Below are 20,680 nucleotides of genomic sequence, written 5' to 3' on the forward strand. Positions count from 1 at the left end.
ATTCGTGTCCCTGGCTTCAGTTGTCCTTTATCTAGCAGCACCTATTGACTCAAGGAAATTGACAACCTCCAAAGCTGTTAAGGGACCTACCCTCACTGTGTTGGCCCCTGCACAACAGGAATAAAAAGTGTGGAGGTGGGTGAGCTAGCATGCACGCGGCACGTTCTCTGGCATGACCACCCTGGCTTGGTGTATCAACGACAAAACCAACGCTCCGCAAACATTACTTAAAAGTATTTTTTTTAAATTTTATTTAACTTTAATTTCTGAGGTAAAATACTTTTTTTTCTTTCAACTTCCATAACAAAATACAGAGCTATCAGATACCCCTGGAAAAAATATGTATATTATACATATATTTCTATAACATTACATCATATATATATAATATATATATGCAAAAATTTGAATTTATAGAAAGCGGAACATCTAAAAGGCACTGCACAATGGAGTTAAGATTACTTACATTTTATGTACATATACACACTTTATTCTGCTTAAGCGGATAACTAGTGAAGTCATCTTTCACATGTGAATTCCCCAAAATCCCTGCATCGCAATTTTATAACTCAAAGAATGCCTAAATATTTCAAAACAAATGAACTGGTAACTTTTTTTCCCCCAAGAAGAAACAAAAAAATGGAACAGTTCTTGAAAGATTGGATCAAAGATTTTTTTCTTTTGAACAAAATTTAAAAGTATGTTCCATTACTGTCTACAAAACAAAAAACACAAACATAATTATGGAATAAATAAAAAACAAGGGACAAACAGCCAACTGACTCTACCCGCTTGGTGAGAAGTGGTATACTTCAACTATTTTTTTTTTTTTTTTTAATGCTTCTGAAAGTTTCTTGGCCCACTGAGGACTAGGGTGCAGTAATTCCCTGTGTTAGTTAGCGAGCTGGGTTTAATGCAGTGCAGCTTGAAAACTGGGGGTTGAAGGGACTTAGTGAATTGTTTATATTTCACTCCTAGACGTTCTTAAAAAAAAAAAGAAAAGCTCAGCAAGGCTGGATGCCCTGAAGAGATCTCTACTGTTTTCTTCTCTAGAGTCAAAAAAGCAAACAGTTTGAACAGGTTCTTAATACATGTTCAAGATCTGTATTTGCAAAATGTTAAACATTTGGCACAGCAAAAGGTGGAAAAATTGGGGAGGCAAAATACGTCTGGTGTCGTCCCCCCCTTTCCACCTGCTGTTCAGTGATGAGATGCTCGCGGAAGAGAAAGGCCTGGCTTTGTGCCAGGCTGGTGACAGGTGCTGCCCAGAGTGGGCTCGGGGAAGAAAAACTATCTCCCACCCCTTTGCTCCAGGAAATATCAGTGACCTCCACATCCCCTGGTCCACTTCCCGGGCAAGCCCAAGTCTGGCTCTGTGTAGGACCCTCCCCCCAACCCCAGTGTGCAGTGCAAATCAACCAACAATTTACTGGTGGAATGGCAATCAAAGGAAACAGTTAAACACCAAACAATTTCTTAAAGCCAAAAACAGTTTTCATGGAGTTGAACATTTTTTGAGTGTGTTTTTTTCAAGTGTAAAAGCTGTGACTTTTTATTCAAACAGAAGCAGCATCTAGGAATTAATTCTGGCACTTGGGTTCTAGGGGGTTACAGGTTTGCATCACGGATTTTTCTCCCTCTTATTTTAAAGGCCTCATGTTTCTATTCCTGAGTTCATACTGACACCTGCCGGCCCTCCCCTCTAGTGGACAGAGACGGTGGGCAGCCAGCCTCCCTGGTTAGATTGGGCAATGCCAAGCAGAGATGCCTCTTCCACCTGCCTGGGCTTGCTTTCTGATTCGAGGTAAGTCGAGGTACAGAGAAAGAAACCGACAAAAACACAACCAACCAAAGGCAGCCTGACCAAAGCCTGAGTTGTTAGGGACCATTCTCCTAATCCTTTTCCCAGGGAAAGACAAGTCACTCACGGAATTTGAATCAAACAAGGGGGAGGACAACTGCCGAAAAAGAGCATGACGGACTCAAGTCCTCTTAAGCCACCTAACAACTCACCCACCGGCTCGAACCTCTCCTGGGCCCCTCTCTCACGCTCGCACTCCAGTTTAAAATAGACGCCCCCCCTCACCATGAGAAGACAACCCTCAAGTGCTTCTTAGTACACTGAGTTCACCTAGGCTGAGATGGAGCCAGGAATCTCTCTCTCCAATTTCTAGACAACATCCCTGTGCCCACTCCTTGCCCCTATCAGAGACGCAGTTCTTTCTTCTCTCTGCTGCTCGTGGATCTGAGCCATGTTCGGTATTTCTGTATACTACTGTGTACTTACATGTGCATGTGCGCACACACACACACAGACACACACACACACACACACACACAGTTGGCTGTGGCTTCTTTCTCTCTGCCCCTAATCCAGGCTCCTTTCGATTCATGTAAGATCAATACTTTCCCATTCCTTTGAAGTTGCTGGAAGGGAATTTCCCATGAAGAAACAATTCCTGGGGTCTCATGCAGGACAGTCAATTGATCATGAGAATTAGTACAATCTAGGGGAATGGGTATGGCAAGAACGGCAACACCACAACAGGACAGACACCCACCGCTTCACTTACACCAGGCCTCTTGGCATCTGTCTCCCTTCTGTGTCTCCCGTCTACCGCTTCTTTCAGCTTCCTAAACATCCACTTGTACCCCCAGCTACCTTCTGTGTTTCCAGGTTTCATCTGCCCTTAACTCCCACAATCCTGCCTTTTTGCTACCTATCCCAATACATCAAGTGGGGATGATTAAATACCAGCTTAAAATTTAACCATCTTCCAACACTCCTGGATTATCCGAAAAGATGTCTATGCCCTTTTACAGGTTTACGTTGACAGACCCGTATCATGTTGAAGTATGTTCATTGTTAAGGCTTTGACTTAAGAAGACGATAAGAGAACCAGACACTGCAGAAAGACATCTTCAACTCTGTCACGTCTCTCAGTCAACTCGCTCAGTCACACGTTGGTTTGGCTCCCCAAACCCACGATGGAAAAAAAAAAAAAGAGCATTTTTGTGTTTTTGTTTTTAAAGGCATTGGGTTACATCCTCCTGCCCTCTTCTTTCTTCCCTGAACAAGAGTTTATAACTCCTCATGGCTTCTTAATAGGTGAAGTAGGTGAAATGTCCAAGAAATTCACAGCAGGGCTTCCTGTCTCAACAAGGAAGCTGAAGGCTCAGCGCCTGTGCCTTGCCAGCCCCGCTCTAACTGGCAGTACATTTCACGTTTCCTGAAAACATTTTATAAAAAGGAAAAAAAAAAAAAAGAAGCCAAACAACAACAACAAAGGGAAAAAGAAAAAGAGCAACACCTGAACATCCTCCTGCCCCCATAAGACTGAGATTCTTATTCCTCCCCTGAAATAATTATAAAGAAACATTTCAGGCAAAATACTTAGTATTAATGGTCTCTCACTGCTCAACCTCCCAACCACGCCCCTTTCCCTTTTATGTGTATGTCTCAGAGCAAAATAAATTCATTAATGGCTTTCCACATATAAATACAATAGAAAAGAAACAAGTCTGGAACCTGAACTATCATGGGACCAAACAGTATCTTGGCCCTCTGGGAGTTTGTCAGAAAGTGTAAGCCTCAACAGGAAACAGAGGCTCTTTCTTCTTTCAGTTCAATACCCTTCCCATGTCCTACTCACCAGGAAAAAAAGTGTGTTCACATCTCATCTAATTTACAACAGAAGATACCCCCATCCTATCCCCCAAACGTAAAAATACAAGTCTATGCCCCTAGAAGGATCAAACCAGCCTAATTCCCTCCCACCCCCCCACCCTGAAATCTTGCTACATAAATACATGTATGTGTTTGATTATAGTATAAACAGCTCCCAATCAGCTTCCAGTTCTAAGCGTCAGCAGCAGCCGTTGCCAAGCCCCGGGGTCCTGACCCATTCCAGAGGAACTTGCCATTCTTACTCAGCTCCCGGGCTTCGGGGTCATCATTCCAGCGCCGCTTCAACCGAAGCTTGGGGGGCATCAGGGCATCTTCTTTCTTCTCAGGTGCACCGGGCTCTTTGCCAGGCCTGTCCTCACTGTCTTCAGTCACCTCTAGGGGTTCTTCACTTGGGGTGCTAACGGGTACAGAGGGCCAGACAGGCGGTGCAGCCGGGCGGGCAAAGATGGTGCCTTTTTCCTCTTCTGTGGTCCTGCTTGGCACACTGCCCTCTTCTTGACAGCGCTCCTCCTTTTCTCGTGCCGACTGCCTGAGACTCTCAGGATCCTTCTCAGAGGCTGGTTCCACCTTAATTCTCGGGGGGACAGGAGCCAGCGTGGGAACAGTGACAGGCGCTGCCTCCTCGCTGCTCTCCACCCTCTCCCGGTTCTTCCGCCCGACAGGTGGGGGCTGCAGCTTGATGGAAAACTGGGTTGACTCCTCAGGATGCATCTGGCACTGCAGCGGTGGAACCATGAGCCCTGGGTAACGAGGAAATGTCCGCGGACTCAGATGGTAGTTGAACACAGAACAGGCTTGAGAATGAAGGTAGTGTTTCATTTCCTCAGGGTTGAAGGAGAAGCAACTGCTGCTGGTGAAGGGGCTCAGGCCTGGCGACGGGCTATAGGAGAAGATGGTGGGAGTCAGGGAGAGGGCTGGTGAAATGGGGACATTCAGGACGCCTCCACGGCTGGGGATGGGAGAGATGGCGAAGGGACTATGGGGGTCAGGGTACATCCCTGGCCTAGAGAACAGGGGAAGCATGATGTCAGGTTTGCGCTTCTGATGGCCAATCCCTCCGCCGACAGCATTTCGGGAGGACATGAGATCCACACCCCGGCGCCAGTCAGCGGCCGAGCCATCCTCCAGCTCCGAAAGCTCCACCTTTCTATCAGTGCCAGTGCTTGACTCCTGGCCAGAAGCAGTTAGGGAGCTAGCAGAGAACCGCCCTGGCTGCACATCACTGGTTGGAGAATGGGTGTCCAGAGGTGGGAAGTGGAAGCGGGAAGAGGCTGTTGGCACTGGTGGCGCACTCTGGGGAACCACACCTGTGAGGGAGGAAAAGACAAAAGGCCACTCTGGAGGTCCGGTCATTCATTATCAGCAATTTTACTTATGCTAAACAAGTACAAGATGTTGAAGAGCAACAGAAAATAAACATTCCGGCTGGACTGAATCCCTCAGCTGCCTGTCTCCTCAGCTTCCTATACTCAGTTTAGTCGCCACCTTTCTCTAGAGTCTTACTGTCTTCACAGTACTCATTACTATCCAAAATATCATTTACGTGTCTATCTGTATTCTAAAACATAAATCCCATGAAGGCAGGGACCTCCTATTATTTGCAAGTAGATTTCCAGCAGTTCAGGGCTTAATAATGAGTGGGTGCTTAATAACTACCAGTTGAATGAATGAATGGGTATTACAGCCTTCTCCTCTGCAACTCTAAATACTGTATATATGTCACCTGCTTTAACTCTCAGCTTTGCAAATCATCTTTTCTTATTTTCATAACTTTGGCCATACCTATAAAGTAAGCAAGCAAACCAAAAGCAATGAATGAAACTGGGAACGATATGTATGTAAACAATGCATTAAAAGGCTGAAGACCCTGCCCCTCACATATATGAACACAAACAAGACCACATTTTAAGAACAAAAACAGATCACAAAAAGAAGCTATGTTTGTTAAGGTAGGTTCTCATGGTGTACCTTTTATCATTTCTGATATACAATCACTACTTTGTAGAGATTCAAAAATTTTTAAATCTCTCCAATCTATTTTCTATTCTACATATACTGTATAATGATCTCCACTACCATCCTGCTTTCAAGCACTGAGGACGCTGCGAGAAAGTCGAGTACCTACCACTTCTCCCAAAATCACAGAGTAAAAACTGAAGCTCTAGGCCGAAACCAACACTGTGCTACACATGTCAACTTCAGAGCCTCACAAGTTAACTCCCCCAAAAGGTCCTCCTGACAATCAGAGCATAAGAGAGGTATGAGGCCTCAGGGACCCTTTGGGCGCCTGGGAGGCATCAGTGGCTTCTATCACTGATGATGTCAGGAGGGCTATTTTTACTCTGAGGGAAGGATAAAGGAGAAGAAAAAATAAGAAAAACCCAAATAAGTGAAGTGTGGTGATCCAGGAGAAGAAACAAAAAAGGTGCACGAGATACGATGTGGGTAGGAATTGCTTGCAGTCTTCTATTCTCGTTATAATTGAGTCATCCTCAGATAGGACTCTGGAGTCGGTAGGTATGTGCAAGACTGTAGCTTTCTTGGCACATGTGCCTGAGTAAGACTGTGCCAGAGCAGCATTTCAAAATGATGTTCCACAGAAAACTGGTCTGCAGGTCTTTTTTCTAAAACCACTGATTTAATTGCACAATTAGGAAAAACAGATGGATGACCTTGAATATAATTTGAGTGGAGTCAAGAGGGTCTCCAAAGTATCACTTCTACTAGCTTATTACAATGGCTAAAATTCTATTCTTTTTTGATTCTCCTGGATCTTTATTTTGTATTAAGAGCACATCTTTCAAAAGCAAAAAAACACTTCTATGTGTTCTGAAGGACTGAATAAGTATAATGTGTGTGGGGGAAGGGAGGTGGTAGAGAAGGTCTCATCTCCTAAACAATTTAGTTCTTTGCTTTGTTTTTTCTAAACTGGAGGCTATCTCAGTCCCTACACAGGCTAAGGTACACTGTAAATCTGCAAAAAGGAGACAGAATACATAGCATTTTCCAAATGCATTTAGAGGGAGTGAAGGAAGGCAATTTGGAGGTGGCATTCTGGATCCCTCACCTCTGAGTAACTGCAGCAGCCCTATTTTTATATGTTGTATCAGTATGTTGAGATAACAAATCTAAGACTTTGTCTGAAAACTAAGTTTGCTGCTAAAAGAAGTATGAATAACACTGCTTTGAAGAAGACAACCTTCGTGGAGCCACTATGAAATCAGAGTAGTAGTAGTAGGTAACCAACTGGTTTTTGAACCCCTTTAGCAAAATGGAATAAGGCCCTTGTCTAAGTTCAAACCCCGGCCCTACCACTTAATAGCTGTGTTACTCTAGGTAACTTACTTACTTTTCCGTGCCTCAGTTTCATTACCTGTAAAATGGATAATAACAGGACTAATCCTCATGCTATGAAAACTACAAGAGTTAATATTTGTAAAGTCCTTAAACTGGTACCAGCGCATAGCAAACTGCATGTGTTTGTTAAAATAAATAATTTTTATTAGACAATAATCATGATTAAAAAAGCAAAACTTTAAAAGGCATGTATCATTTAAATATGGACCATATATTAGATAATAGTATTAGAGCATGTTAAAACTTCCTGGGTATGGTAATGTTATTGTGAGTAGAAGGAGAATGTCCTTGTACTTGGGAGATACATACTGAAGTACACAGGGATGAAGTGTCACATCTGCAACTTAATCTCAGAAGATTGAAAAAGTATATGGAAATATAAAGCAAATGTTTATCTATTGATTAGTGAATCTAGATAGAGGATATATGGGTGTTCGATGTTCAATTTTTTCCTCAATTTTTCTGTAGCTTTAAAGTTTCCTAAAATAAAGATAAAAAAACTGGGGTGGGGTGAAGTGAGGTCTCAAGTCCATCCTTGAACTGGTCTGCTCTCTCCCCACACCCTGACAGGCAGCATTTTTACTAGTATCTTCTGTATCTTTCCAAGGTTTCCTATGTAAGTACATTTAAAAAATACATTTTAATGTAAATATTAAAAATACATTTAAACATTAAATATTAAAAAATAATAAAAAAATTTAAATGTATTGCTTCTATTTTTAAAAACACACAGTTCAAAATAGCCCAACTGTATCAACCCACCATCTAGACAATATCTCTCTAGCCTCCAGGATCTTAATCCACATAGCTCTGCTTCTTCGAGCATTTATCACATTCCACATTGTATTCCGAATTGTGTTAAACCTCATATATCTTATCTCTCCTGCTAAATTTTAAGTTCCTTGAGGGAAAGAACTCCCCCATAATCTTTTTCTTTTTCTTTAGGGCTTAACACATTATCTGTTGAACAAATGAATGAATCGAAAACCAGAGAAGGAATGTATGATCTATTTCAATAGCTCAATCTCTCAAGAATTGTTTCCTGAGAAAGTGTCCAACAGATAACTGTATTCAAGCCACTCTGATCAATCTTTGACTTTGCTGTCATCCTTAATTTTTTTTTTTTTGGTGGCACGCAGGCCTCTCACTGTTGTGGCCCCTCCCGTTGCGGAGCACAGGCTCAGCAGCCATGGCTCACGGACCCAGCCGCTCCGCGGCATGTGGGATCTTCCCGGACGGGGGCACGAACCCGTGAACCCGTGTCCCCTGCATCGGCAGGCGGACTCTCAACCACTGCGCCACCAGGGAAGCCCTGTCATCCTTAATTTTATCATTTGTAAAATGAGGGTACTGAGATGTATACTTTATTTGGCTAGGAGAGTTGCATGAGTTAATTCACAAAAACACTAGGCAAAAGTACCTCCATTAAGTAGATGTTCAATAAATGTTACATTCCTTTGTCATCATAAAACAAAGTTAACCTGAAACATCTGGTCTATCTGGGTAAAAGTTCTCTATGAACTAATGACTCTAGTTCTTTGGGGTTATCTGTAACCAGGATGTAAAAACGAAGTAGTATCCCTAAAAGTTTTGCTTTCCCCATGACTTTTTGATTAGGATCTTGAGCTTAGTTAAGGATCAATGTTGGTTCAACTACCTTCAGGCACGATAGGCGGTGCTAGGCCACTACTGTTAGGTTTCTAGACCAGAGTCTTCATATAGTGAGGGTCCAGATTTCCTTTCCCTGGAAAAGCATATTACTCCCAAGGGCTGATGAATGCCCCATTCCAGGTTGTCCAAGTGGCTGGACTTGTGGGTTTTCAATAGAAAAGAAATGGGTCAAAGACAGAAGAACAAGACTCACACACTCTGGTATACCCAGCTAGAGTCAAAATTCCTCTAGGTACACAGGAGGGGGGTAAGGGTGAAAAATAGAGGAAACAAGATTCCAGTGGTTAGAACAGGTTTGATTTCCTAACGCCTCTCCCTCAGGCACAAGGAAAGAAAACAGGTTGTAATTAGAGAGATGCATTCCAATACCACTTTTATTTTTTTTTTAAATGCATGCCCCAGGGACAGAAGGGAGTGGTTACAGAAGAGATGGAACTGTAATGATAGCAGCATCAAGCTAAAACTGCCCTAACTTGTTGTGTGTAGTAATTACATATCTGCCACGGATCTCAGCATTATATTCTCTCAGCCACACCCCTGCTCTAATTTTTCAGGTTTCTTCCAACTTTTCTCTGAGAAGTTGTAATACTACAGAATCACAATCAGATTTCTTGGCCTTGTACAATGCCACAAAGACAGAGCATTAATGGACTGCTCAGAAACTAGTTAAACACAATCTATTTTCTTAGGCAGGGGTCTGATTTGCATCTTAAAACAAACAAACGAACAAACAAACATCCTTATCAGAGACTGCTTTCTGCATCCCTGAGAGGCAGACCCAAAACCTCTGTGAGAAGCTGTCATGGAAACCTGTCCTGTGGAGAGCCTAGAGGGGAAGCCTTGCAGCACTTCAGAGGAGAGAAGGTCAAGTAACCCCAGAGTCCTGTTCTCTGAGGCGTTGTTGGTGCAGATCAAAGACACTGCTTTTCACTGCAAACATATGAACCTCCTTTCTGTGATCAAGGATGCTGTGGTTTTGATGATATTCACTTGATAAGGGTGAGCTTGGTTGTTTCATAGAAAATCGGAAGTGTTTGTAGAAGCTAGTTCTTGTCTATGAAAGAGCCACTGGGCAGGGTGTTAAAACTCTGAGTCCTGAACTTAAAGATCAACACAAACCTATGGAACACCATTCCTAAAGAGGACAATGCAATAATATCTAGGAGATGACAAATAATATGCAGAAAAAGGAACCAAATAAACCAAATCTATCTTGATGCTGCAGAGTCTATCACTTCCTGTGAGATGGATGGGAAAACTTGAGCAAGAACGCAGAGGAAATCCAGGGGATCATATTACTTTGGTGTTTCTAAATACCCCTTAAATGTGACAAATCCTAGACCTGGGTTGTTTGTTGTTTTTTTTTTTTTTTTACACTGAAGGTCTCTCTCTTTCTGATCATTTCTACAACTGTCCATTCAAGGATAACTCAAACATGTGTGTCTCAAACTGAATCCTCCTCCAGAAATTTAGGTTCATATTTGACTCTATAAACACATGTCTCTAAAAGTCCCATCAACTTCCTAAATCAACATATGCTTCTGGAATCCTGAACCCCTGCTGGGATCACCTTTCCTTTTCCCAGTCACACTGAGCAGATAACAAGAAACCATCGGTGTGTTTTCCCTTCATAATGTACCTATATCCTAGATTTCGGTTTCTGAGGGTCCAGAAGAAAGCTTCTGAGAGAAGCAACCAACTAGGCAGGGTATTACAGCATTATATACTGGGACTTACATGATCACATACTAGACCTGGGTTTTTAAAATTCCTTTTCAACTCAAAATTTATTCCCCACCAAGAGAGGTTTGCATCTTACCACTTGACCGTATGTTGATGAATGGGTAGTTGGGCATCACCAGCTTGTTGAAGTTAAATTTATAAGTAAACCTTTTCCCTTTTGTTTTATGAAGGATCCTCTTGTTGTAATAGTATCTGTAAAAACAGGAATGCACGTCAATTTATCTTCTAGCTACTGACAGTTTTCGATATACTTAGGTAACCACTAAGATCAACAATTCTTGCTGAGTATTACTTGCAAACATCACTATCATTCTTTTGCAGCCTTGCCCTTAGGTTAGAGCTGGGAGACCTAAGAGCATACTTTTCCCATTCAATTTTCAACTAAATTCTAGTCCTTTACAAAGACAATCTCACTTTGAGATCCTGAACACCTATCCTAGCCCCAACCACTTTCTTCTCTCTCTCTCTATGGTTTCAATTCTTTAGTCCATTTCCTTCCTGTTCCACTGTATGTCACTGCCTTGTTTCTCCTTTCTGCCTTGCCCAGGTGGGGGCAGACAAATCTCCTGGGAGACCTGATGTGGTTAGTCTGGAGGCCTAAGCTCAAGGCATAGACAAAGGAATGTAGAACTGTTTTATGGTGGCAGGTCAAACAATGGTACACCCTGATCTGGAAAACAGCAGTCAGCCTGGCCTACTTCACTTTCAAAAGGAAGTGAGAGGCTCCAGCGATGCTGCTGCCCAGATTTTACATTCAGGGTCACTAACAGTGAAGGAAGGCAAGGGGATTTCAATGTACGTAGAATCTTGAGGCTTGAATCTATTCAGTGGCATAGGTTATAAACTGGCTCCTGGAGGGCTAAAGGGTTATGAAATGTAAAGACTGACAAGGGGAAAAGAAAACCTGCAAAAACTTATAGTGACCAATCTTTAGACACGCTGGAGCAACCTATGAACTGACAACTCACTGAGCTCACTGACTGGTTCCTGAATAGCTAGGGCACTACCATGCAGTGAGTGCTCTCTTGTGTGCTTGCTTCACTCTTTTTCTAGTTTCTTCCAGGAGAGCCTAAAAAAGAGAAATTCTAAGAGATTTCTAACAGGGAAGTGTAAATTAATCTTTTGGATTATAAATGAGCTCCAATCCAGGTTTCACCACACATTCTCGCCCACTACAGAGCAGAATTGGCTGTCAGGATCCAGTGCCAGCCACGTTGGAATTCCCTCCTACATATAACCAAAGATATGCCTTTTCTCCTCCTGTGCCTGTGCTACCCAGATTCAATAGCTCCCACTCCCACTTTAAAGCTACACCTAAAAAAAAAAAAAGCTACACCTATTCACTAGTGTAGTCTCTTATCCCCTGATACCTTTTTTATCTAACATTCACCAAACTACTTAAGTCTCCTTCCAATCTGTTAACACAATGGATTTGGGAATCCTTTCCCTCACCTCAGGGCCCGGCTCAGCTTGTCATAATTCATCTGTGGTTTGCACTTCCTGCGGCCCCAGAGGCGGGCCACCTCGTCTGGATCCTTGATGACAAACTCCCCGTACTCTCCCTGCTGCCAGGCGATGACATGGCGGAACTCCTCCTTCTGCAGCAGCTCCAGGATGAAGTGCCATAGCTGGATCTGCCGGGAGCCCGGGGACGACTCTGTTTTATAGGCCCAATCAGGAAACTGATACCCTTTAATATGAAAAGGGCAAGATCAAGGTAGTCAGGAGCTAGGAACATACATACCTGTATCCCCAACCTCACATTCCAATGCTCAGAATCTCTAGAGTGCTGTGCAAACATGCCACAAACACACTTTCGGTCAGCTGGGGCTAACCACAATAGCCGAGAGGAAAGCAGAGAGAAGTTACCTTTACTTGTGGCAATCACTAAATCTGATAAGAGCTGGGCAGCAGCACCCAGGTGTCTAATCTCTTACCCTTTCAGATCTTACTAAATCTCATGCCTACTTTCTGTAAGGACTTGAAAGTTCCAAAGGGAACAAAAAGGAAAGATAATGTTTTAGGAAAATACAACCTTACCCTCAAGGTTGGAATTGTGTCTCTAACAGGAAAGAGACGCTAAAGCTCGGGATAAGGGTGTGGTGACCAGACATGTTAACATTCATCCACAGGAAACAAGCCTACAACTGTCCTAGCAGTATCTACCCTGTCAAGAGGCTGGCAGCCATGGTCTGGCATTTGTGAACCAAACCCAAGTGGAGAGAAAAGGAACCGCTGAGGGACATTCCAGGTATGTCAGAAGATGATTAACTTCTGCTCACCTCCACCTCCTTCTGGCTTTTCCACGATGCTACAGCCTGCTTTCATTTTCACCCTCCTGCTGAGAGATACAAGCCACATCAATTACTTTAAGGTGCTATTTATTTATTTTCCTCCCAATGTTTTCTGGCACAGCCTTTCCCCAAACTTCTTTTTCCCTGTCTTTCCCTCCTTATGTAACCCACTTTCTTCCAAACATGTCACCTCCAAACTGCTAATCCCCAAGTCATCAAATGATGGTGCTCAAGTCATCAGCTTCAAAGGCCATAATTATCTCCCACCTGCCTTTAAGCCACAAATTGTAAACACTGTTTTTAATATTTGCTTTCTTCCCCCTGACCAGTCCTTCAAATGTAAAAAAGAAAGGGTATGGTGAAATGAGTCCAAAAACGCAGCCAAAACAAGTCAAACAGTTTGTCTTCTATTACTAGACAGGCCCAGATGCCAAGATACACAAGTCTGAGTTCACCCAGATGTACCAGTTTAAAGAAGAGTTAAAAAAAAAAAATCCAAAGCCATCTGATTGCCACTCAAGAATGAACATCTGATTTTGATTTACTTTCCTGAATTATGTGAGATGGGAGAAGGAAAACTTCTCCCAGTCAGAAACTGCCCCTTCCTCCTTGAAACAACACCCTGGGATACATTAAGTAAACACACCATATGTACAGTTACTCTATACAAACACACGCACACACTCCCCCAATTTTTCTTTGAGAAAACATTTTACATTTTCTCCCTTTAACAGGAAGAAAAAAAAAGCAAGCATTTCTGGGAACCTTCTGTTCAACAAGTGGAGGGAGTCTGGCTGTGATTTGAATTCATTCCACTCAGATTTACAGTTCCTTAATAAATTTCCTGTTCCCAGCAGCAAGCAGCCTGTATCAGTCAATCCTTTAACAAAAAGGAGGGAAGGGTAAAACTGCCAGAGGGATATGCGGGCAGAAGGCAGATCTACCCTCAGCCAGGCAGTTCCCCAGGGTGAATGACAGGCCCTCAGTACCAACATTAGCAGGAGTCTGGAGGCAATGTAGGTGCCTTAGTGACCCTAGGGTGGGGTGGGTACAAATTCCTAATCTTGAAATTTCATCTAACCTAGGATTCCTCTAGATCCTTTGACTCTTTTTTCTCACCATACACATTAAAAAGACCAGCAAGTTTCGGGCTATGAAACCACCAGGGAATGAGGATGAGATACATACCCCAAAGGAAGGAAAAAACAAACATAAACACAGACACAGAGTCACACACACAAAATACACAATAACAAGGCCCCAGAGCTGAGGCAGGAGTTTCCTCTCCCGGCTGCTTCCATCTCCGTGACAATGAGAGAGGAAAAACACTAATTTCCCCACGGCTCCAGGAAGCTGCCCTGGACGCTAACAACTAGATTGCTCTGTCGGATCGCGGGGTCTTTATTCTGCCACCGGAATGCCTTCACCCACCACGACTCTGCGATCCAAACCCCGCTGCAACAATGACTTGCCCAGGAAGCTCTCTCCCGACATCCCAACTCCCCGATTTCACCCATAAAGGCCTCCCTCCCAGGGGCCCGGAGGCGCCTCTCCATGCCTTAGGCAAATTCATTCCGAGGACACTCTGTCCAAGTAGGATCACTCATCTCAACTCTGCAAAGCCCGGCAGGCCCCTCGCCTCCCTCGGACCGCGACCATTCCCGAAAGAGTGAGGCTTGCAGAGTCTGGTGCCGCGGATCCCCCGTTGCAGCTCCCGGTCCCGACTTCCGCAGCCCCGGGAGCCTCCTTTCTACCTGCCTCCCGGCCGGGCCTCCCTCGCCCCGTGGCCTCGAAGCTCCGCGGAGCCACCGCACGAACACTGCCTGGATCCCCGTCGCCCCTCAGCCGCGGGGCCCCCTCCCTCCCCCGCCCCCCGCATTGGGGGAGGCCCGGCTGGGTTGGTACGTGGCTCGCCGGGCGGCCCCGACCGCAGGGACGCCGTCCACGCCGAAGCCGGGGGTTCTGCCCAGAGGAACCTGGCGGCGAGGCCAGGACTCACCTCTCCCCCGCACGGTCCGTCTTCGGTCCGGTCTCCTCCGCGGCGTCTCCGGCTCCTCCTCATCCACCCCAGCAGGAAGTGACCTCCTCGGCTGCTTTCGTCACTTCCATCCTCAGCGGAGAGGGCGGGGGAGGGGGCGGCGCCCTCCTGCCGGTCTCGCAGCCGCGCCGCACCGCGCCGCACCCAGCCGCGTCTCCCTTTCCTTTCTCCTTTCCGCAGACGCCGACTTCCGCCCGCACCCAGCCCTCGGCGCGCGCTCCTCCCGCCGCGCTGCCCGCACAGCCACCCCGGCGCGGCGCGTGCGTCACGTTGCGGGGGCACGTTAGGCACGCTCGCGGCGGGCGGCAGGGCGGGATTCGGCGGGACTCGCACGGGGAAGCGGCTCTAGAGGCCAGCGGGGCTGCTGGGGGCTTTTCCGCCGGCTTGGTGTGGGCCACGCGCTGACCCGGGGGTCACGCCTGTCGCGGGAGGGGACCTCGCAGAACCCACGGGAACGGGCCCAGCGCCGGCATAAAGCTTCCGCCAGACCGCTGAGAGGGGGTCCCCCGTTTCTCCGTAAAAGGGCCCTGCGACCTCCCAGAGAGGAGCGCCTTCACAATGGGAAGAGATACCCGCAGACCTCAGAGGTCGTTCGCTGCCATCTAAGAAAAGAGTCTTTTCAGATACTTACAAAAGAATCCGCGAGGCTTTCTGTGAAGCGTCTTGCTTAGGCATTACACCCTCCACCTCGCTCCGTTAGGGGAGTGTGACGTTTCCTCGCTGACCCCCAACCCCCTGCATTTAGTCTTCATTTGTCCACATCTAAGCAGCTTGCAAGTTTTCTCCCTAAGTCATTCAACTACATCTCTCCTCTCTTTGTCTTCCGTCTTTTGTTTGTGCTCAAGCAGTTATAAGCATGTTATCCAAAGCATTTTTTGTTCTTCCTTTAAGGTTCACTAATGGTAAAGGATCTCAAACATCTACTTTATCTCCACCCCCAGCCCCATATGCCTGAGTGATGTCCAGGCCTGGTTTCACTCCAAAAGGAGAAAAAAGGGAGGAGTGGGGATCAGTAAAGGTGAAGTAAATTAAAATGAGCAATGAGAGTGCCAGAAGTGAAATGGAGTTGAAGGACAATTTGGGATAAAGGAGTAAACTTCTTTTTGTACCGCTGTTGTAACAATACCTTTATATCCTGAATGCCAGGAAGAACATGAAACATCACCATTAGTTGTTAGAAAAGTTGGCTTCCAGTTTTGGGTTTGCCACTAGCCATTCTCCAGTTACTGTAAATTAACTAGTAAGTTGGTCCCCTCTGGGCCTAAAGTTGCCTTTCCTGTTTAAAAAGAAAGGATAATAGCATTGGTGATACAAGGTCTTTTCTAGTGAGAAAATCCTATGTAGGTGAATAAAATGAGCAAGATTTAAGTGCTCTCATAGAGAGGACCACTGTAATAGGGAAGAATACATTACTTTAACCTTTGTATCCTATCGCGTTTGCTACAAGTTAATCACTAAAGGGATGTTGCCTATAACCTTAAATTATACATAATCGACTATCTCTGGGAACTCTGCCTCCCATGTAATGAGCGTTAAGCTAAAATACCTTTCTTTAGCTCACAGGAAACCTCCTGACCAGGTCCACCTGGAAATGACTGCAGGAAGGAAGAAATTAATACATCCTGGAAGCAGGACTTTACCCCCCTCCCCTTTTAGTATAAAAGAAGCATGAATTCTAACTCAGGGAAGATGGTTCTTTGGGACACTAGTCCACCATCTTCTCCATCTGCTGGCTTTCCAAATAAAGTTATTCTTCCTTGCCGCAACATCTCATCTCTCGATTTATTGCCCTGTTGTGCTGAGAGCAGTACAAACTTGGACTCGGTAACACTACCAATATTTTTAACTATACCATGAGCTCTTTGAGTGCAGGAGCTTTGCACTTCTGCAACGTTCTCCTTCACCATGGCACTGCTGCCTTCTTCAGCCACTGCAGACAGGCTTCACAACTTGGAAATTCTTGTTCCTGAAATGTGGAGAGCATGAGCTTTCTGAAAGCACAGGGGTGGAAATGCTCAGATACAGTCTGGGAGTCAGGACAGGTAATCTCTCTTGAATTCCCACTTGCTCAAAGCCCTCTTTGTCCACTGAATGCCTTCTACCCCCTTCCTACCCATATTTATAATTGTTCCATATGCCTAAGGATACATTTCTGTTTTAAATCTCACACTCTTAGGTCTGCTCCTGCCATAACACAGCTAATCCACTGCTTCTTAAAAAAGAGAAAAAAAAGAACTCTTAAACATTATTTTTCTTCCAAAAAACCCTTTGTGAATTGGGGTGTGTGTGTGTGTGTGTGTGTGTGTGTGTTCCTTCCCTGGCTCGCTTTTCTTTATTTCTCCCATTTTCATTTATGCACTTATATTCTCCACATCGCAAACTTAGCTAGCCATGTATGTGATATAAATGCTTTCCTCTCTATTCTTGTCATAGATCACTATGGTAGATCTACTGTAATAGATACCATTGTATGTCACGTACATATTTGTTCTTCTTAGTGTGTTTGTCATAGATTGCAGGCCCTCAGAGGTTAGAGCTGCAGTCAGTAGGTCCCTACAGTGCCCAGAGCAGTTCTGTGTCATCATTTGAAATGCTTAATGATGATTATTTCCTTTTCTGCGAATGTGCTTCTGAGACTGGTTTCTTCCCAGCTCCCTCATACTCAAGTCTCCCAGTAAAAATCAGGTAGCCTCTTTTCCCCAAAGTGTGTCCTCACTAAACTTGGATTCAGAAGACTTGAGTTTCCATCTCAGTTCTGCTCTTTGCTAACAAACTGTTTTCTGACTAGCCTCTGAGTTTTGACCTCCTCATCTGTAAGGATATCCTTGCTGAGGACAGAGTGTAACAGCATCTGTGGAGCGCTTGTCCACTATGAAACCCTTTATGAAGGTCAAGGATCCCGATTACTCTTGCTACCACCCCATACCCTACTGTTCTTGGTATCAAGAACTCAAACTTTACTTATCTCCTAATTTCACAAACTTCAAGTGGATTTAATGTTTCAATCTTGGGTAGGAATCCAATGGAAAAAGAATTTTGCCTTGAGAATTAGGCTTCTTGAGTTTCTCATCTAGGCACTATTTTATGAAGGCTACACTGAGGCAATACATTTCAATCACTTTGTACCTTGGTTTCCCCATTTATAAAATGATCATGACAAGAACTTCCAGAAAGAAAAATATTGTAACATTAAGACTATTTACATTGATGAGGTCAAAGACTGAAGGGTATATATGAAATCAACTTATTTCCACTCTGTGTGACTCAGTTTCCCCTTCAGTAAAGTGAAGATAAATGATTATAAGTGAATAAACTTTGACTACATATTATTTACATTTACCACATTGGACTCAAGTAGCTCATAAGATTTTGTGTTTTGGTTTATTTTTCCCATTAACTCAAAGTTGTTGTGAGGCCAGAGGAGTTAATGTCAGTAATATGAGTGGGGATCCCCAGATTAAAGGTTAAGTGAGTCCAAAGCAGAAGTAACTTTGCCCAAAGTCACAGCTCAGCCAGGAGGAGCAGAGAGCCTGACTGTTATTTAGCAGTGACTTATGGACTCAAGGACTCTCCCCGATTCCACGTCCATCACAGTCCACAAATACCCCTTTCTCTCATTTCCCTTTTTTAGGTCTTGGTTCCCTCATCTCAAATCAGCACTGTGGAGAGGGTTGTGAGAGATCACGAAGGAACAGAACAGGAGAATAGGATTAACATGAGGAAATGATCACTTAAGCTATTTTGGCTTTTGTTTTTTTCCTGGCAGCCTAGGAGAAAGTTTCCCCTAACCAAATGTTTGATTGCCAGAATCTTTTTCTTTCTTTCTTTCTTTTTTTCCGGGCCACGCCGCATTGCCTGGCTGTGGGGTCCTAGTTCCCGGACCAGGGATTGAACCCGTCCCCAAGACAGTGAAAGTGTGGAGTCTAACCGCTGGACCACCAGGGAATTCCTAGAATCTATTCACTTATTTCAGAAAGCCTGCCGAAGTTAATTGGAGCAGAGGCCTAGATTTCCTGGTCTTAACTTATCTAGGATGTTTTTTTCCCAAGACCCTTGTGTATTTGTTCCCCACTTATAAGCCCTGAGCCTTGACCTGTTTGCCACATAAACCTTTTTGCTGTCTTTTGTATTTATTCACTGTTCATATCTGGCTCTCACTGTATTCTCTTTATGACTGTCCACATCATTTGTCATCTGAAGAGGGCAGAGACTGTGTCTATCTAATGCTCATTATATAATGGCTAATAAAAATGATAATCACTGTAATAGACTTGGGGTTCATAGTCTAACAAACACCAGTAATGGTTGTCACGAAAAATGGAGCGAGGCCTCAGATCCTATTAATTAACAGGCAATCACCTTAAGAATATTTTTAAAAGCTTTCCTTTAATAATTGTGCACACATTTTTTGAATGTGTAGAATCTTAGAGATGGAATGAATGTCAGAGGTCATCTATCCCATCCTCTCTCTAAGTGCTACCAGCCTCTCCTGGAACCCTCATGATGATGAAAAGGTCACTGCTTTGCCCAACACCTAGTCAACCTAGATTTTTAAAATATTTTGTAAACTACATAATAGCCACAAAAGAGTATATGAAAATATATGTGTATCAGTTGAAGACAATAATAACACAAAGTACTTAAGTACCTACAACCCAGGCAGAGAATAGAAATTACCATACCCTAGAAGTCTTCTTTTGTCCCTCCTGATTCATCCAAGTTCAACGTTTAGATCACCCTAATTATAGAAAGTTCTTCCTTATATGGAGCTGAAATGTGTTCCACTGACATAACTACCCATGACTCCTAGTTCTGGCCACTGGGGCTACACAGATTAAATTTAATGTTTCTTCCATGTGACAGCCCATCAGCTCTTTGAAGACAGGTATTATGCCTCCCTAAGTAGTTGCTGGAAAAAAACAACCTTAGTTCCTTTTCTCTCCAAATGTGGCTTCAATAACTAAACACAGTCCTCCACAGACCTGGTCTGAGCAAAGTAGAGAGTAAAACTATTCTCCCTCCTTGAGTTGGTTGCTCTCCCTGCCCCCCTCTTTTTTTTAAAGGTGGCTTTGGATAGGATTGACTTTTTCAGAGGCCGTAGTACACTGCTGAGTAGATAGTCAAAATTCTCATGGCTTTCTTTTGGGAACTGTTAACCCAGGACTCTTCTGTTAAGTAGTTTTAAAATCTAAATGCCAGACTTTACGTTACATTAATTCTTGTCAGTTTTATTTGGTTGGTTTTGGTCTGTTATTCGTTCCAGCCTGTCTATATCATCTTAATTTATGAGAATGTATTATAGTGTAATTTATTGATAGATTGAATTTGGAGCAAGTGTGAAAAAAATGCAGAATACGCTGAAACGCCCATGTTAAGCTACTCTAAACACAGTCAAATATTTTCTAAATGCTTCAGAAGTCACTGCAGTGTCTCCTCAATTATTATACCTTTGATCTGCGAGATGCCAGTTAGCGGAGTTGCAGGTAATGGGATTTCAAATAGCAGAGTGCTTAGTGCAGGAGACTCTGGCAGAGAGTTAAAGCCACTGTGGAAAGCAGAGAACATCAAAGCGAAGCTAGTCATTATGTTGGCAGGCGGGAGAGGGGAGTGGGAGTTCATGTACAGTAGTTGGACATCATAAGGACCTGGGAATCTATCATATTTTGGCATCAATTCAGAAGGCGGAACTTCTAGATACATGTACTGCCAGGATATTTTTCTCTCAACAATAGATTATTGTAATAGGCTTGGCTAATGTGCTTGCAATAGTGCATTAAGACCAGGTTCATTGGCACAATTAAAACAAATCACCATCATTATAATAACAGGTCTTGATTTTGCAGCAAAAATCTGGGCTGCTAATACTTTAAGGAAAGAAGAAAAAGTCAA

General features: G+C 43.9%; 1 protein-coding gene across 2 annotated transcripts; it reads right to left on the bottom strand.

Annotated features, from left to right (window-relative positions):
* Positions 1 to 3,809: 3,809 nt before the first annotated feature.
* Positions 3,810 to 15,552, bottom strand: LOC132438175 (ETS translocation variant 3). Of its 2 annotated transcripts, XM_060032136.1 has the most exons (5): positions 14,753 to 15,552; positions 12,742 to 12,800; positions 11,912 to 12,149; positions 10,536 to 10,651; positions 3,810 to 4,995 (listed from the first exon to the last, which is right to left on the bottom strand). In XM_060032136.1, exons 2-5 carry the CDS (start codon positions 12,785 to 12,787, stop codon positions 3,860 to 3,862), a joined length of 1,536 nt encoding a protein of 511 aa, XP_059888119.1. In that variant the 5' UTR covers positions 12,788 to 12,800; positions 14,753 to 15,552; the 3' UTR covers positions 3,810 to 3,859. The 2 variants fall into 2 exon arrangements, with proteins under 2 accessions (XP_059888119.1, XP_059888110.1); XM_060032127.1 differs by lacking the exon at positions 14,753 to 15,552 and having other exon boundaries at positions 12,742 to 13,268.
* Positions 15,553 to 20,680: the final 5,128 nt, after the last annotated feature.

Source organism: Delphinus delphis, chromosome 1 (assembly GCF_949987515.2).
Source record: "Delphinus delphis chromosome 1, mDelDel1.2, whole genome shotgun sequence".
Taxonomy (NCBI): Eukaryota; Metazoa; Chordata; class Mammalia; order Artiodactyla; family Delphinidae; genus Delphinus; species Delphinus delphis.

What these genes read in the sequence shown, in the direction of transcription:
- LOC132438175 (XM_060032127.1), bottom strand. Translation starts at nt 12,820, where the DNA reads ATGTGGCTTGTATCTCTCAGCAGGAGGGTGAAAATGAAAGCAGGCTGT. An exon ending in AAGCTGAGCCGGGCCCTGAG is followed by an intron (nt 10,652 to 11,911) that starts GTGAGGGAAAGG and finishes CTGTTTTTACAG; the next exon opens with ATACTATTACAACAAGAGGA. An exon ending in CATCAACATACGGTCAAGTG is followed by an intron (nt 4,996 to 10,535) that starts GTAAGATGCAAA and finishes CCTCCCTCACAG; the next exon opens with GTGTGGTTCCCCAGAGTGCG.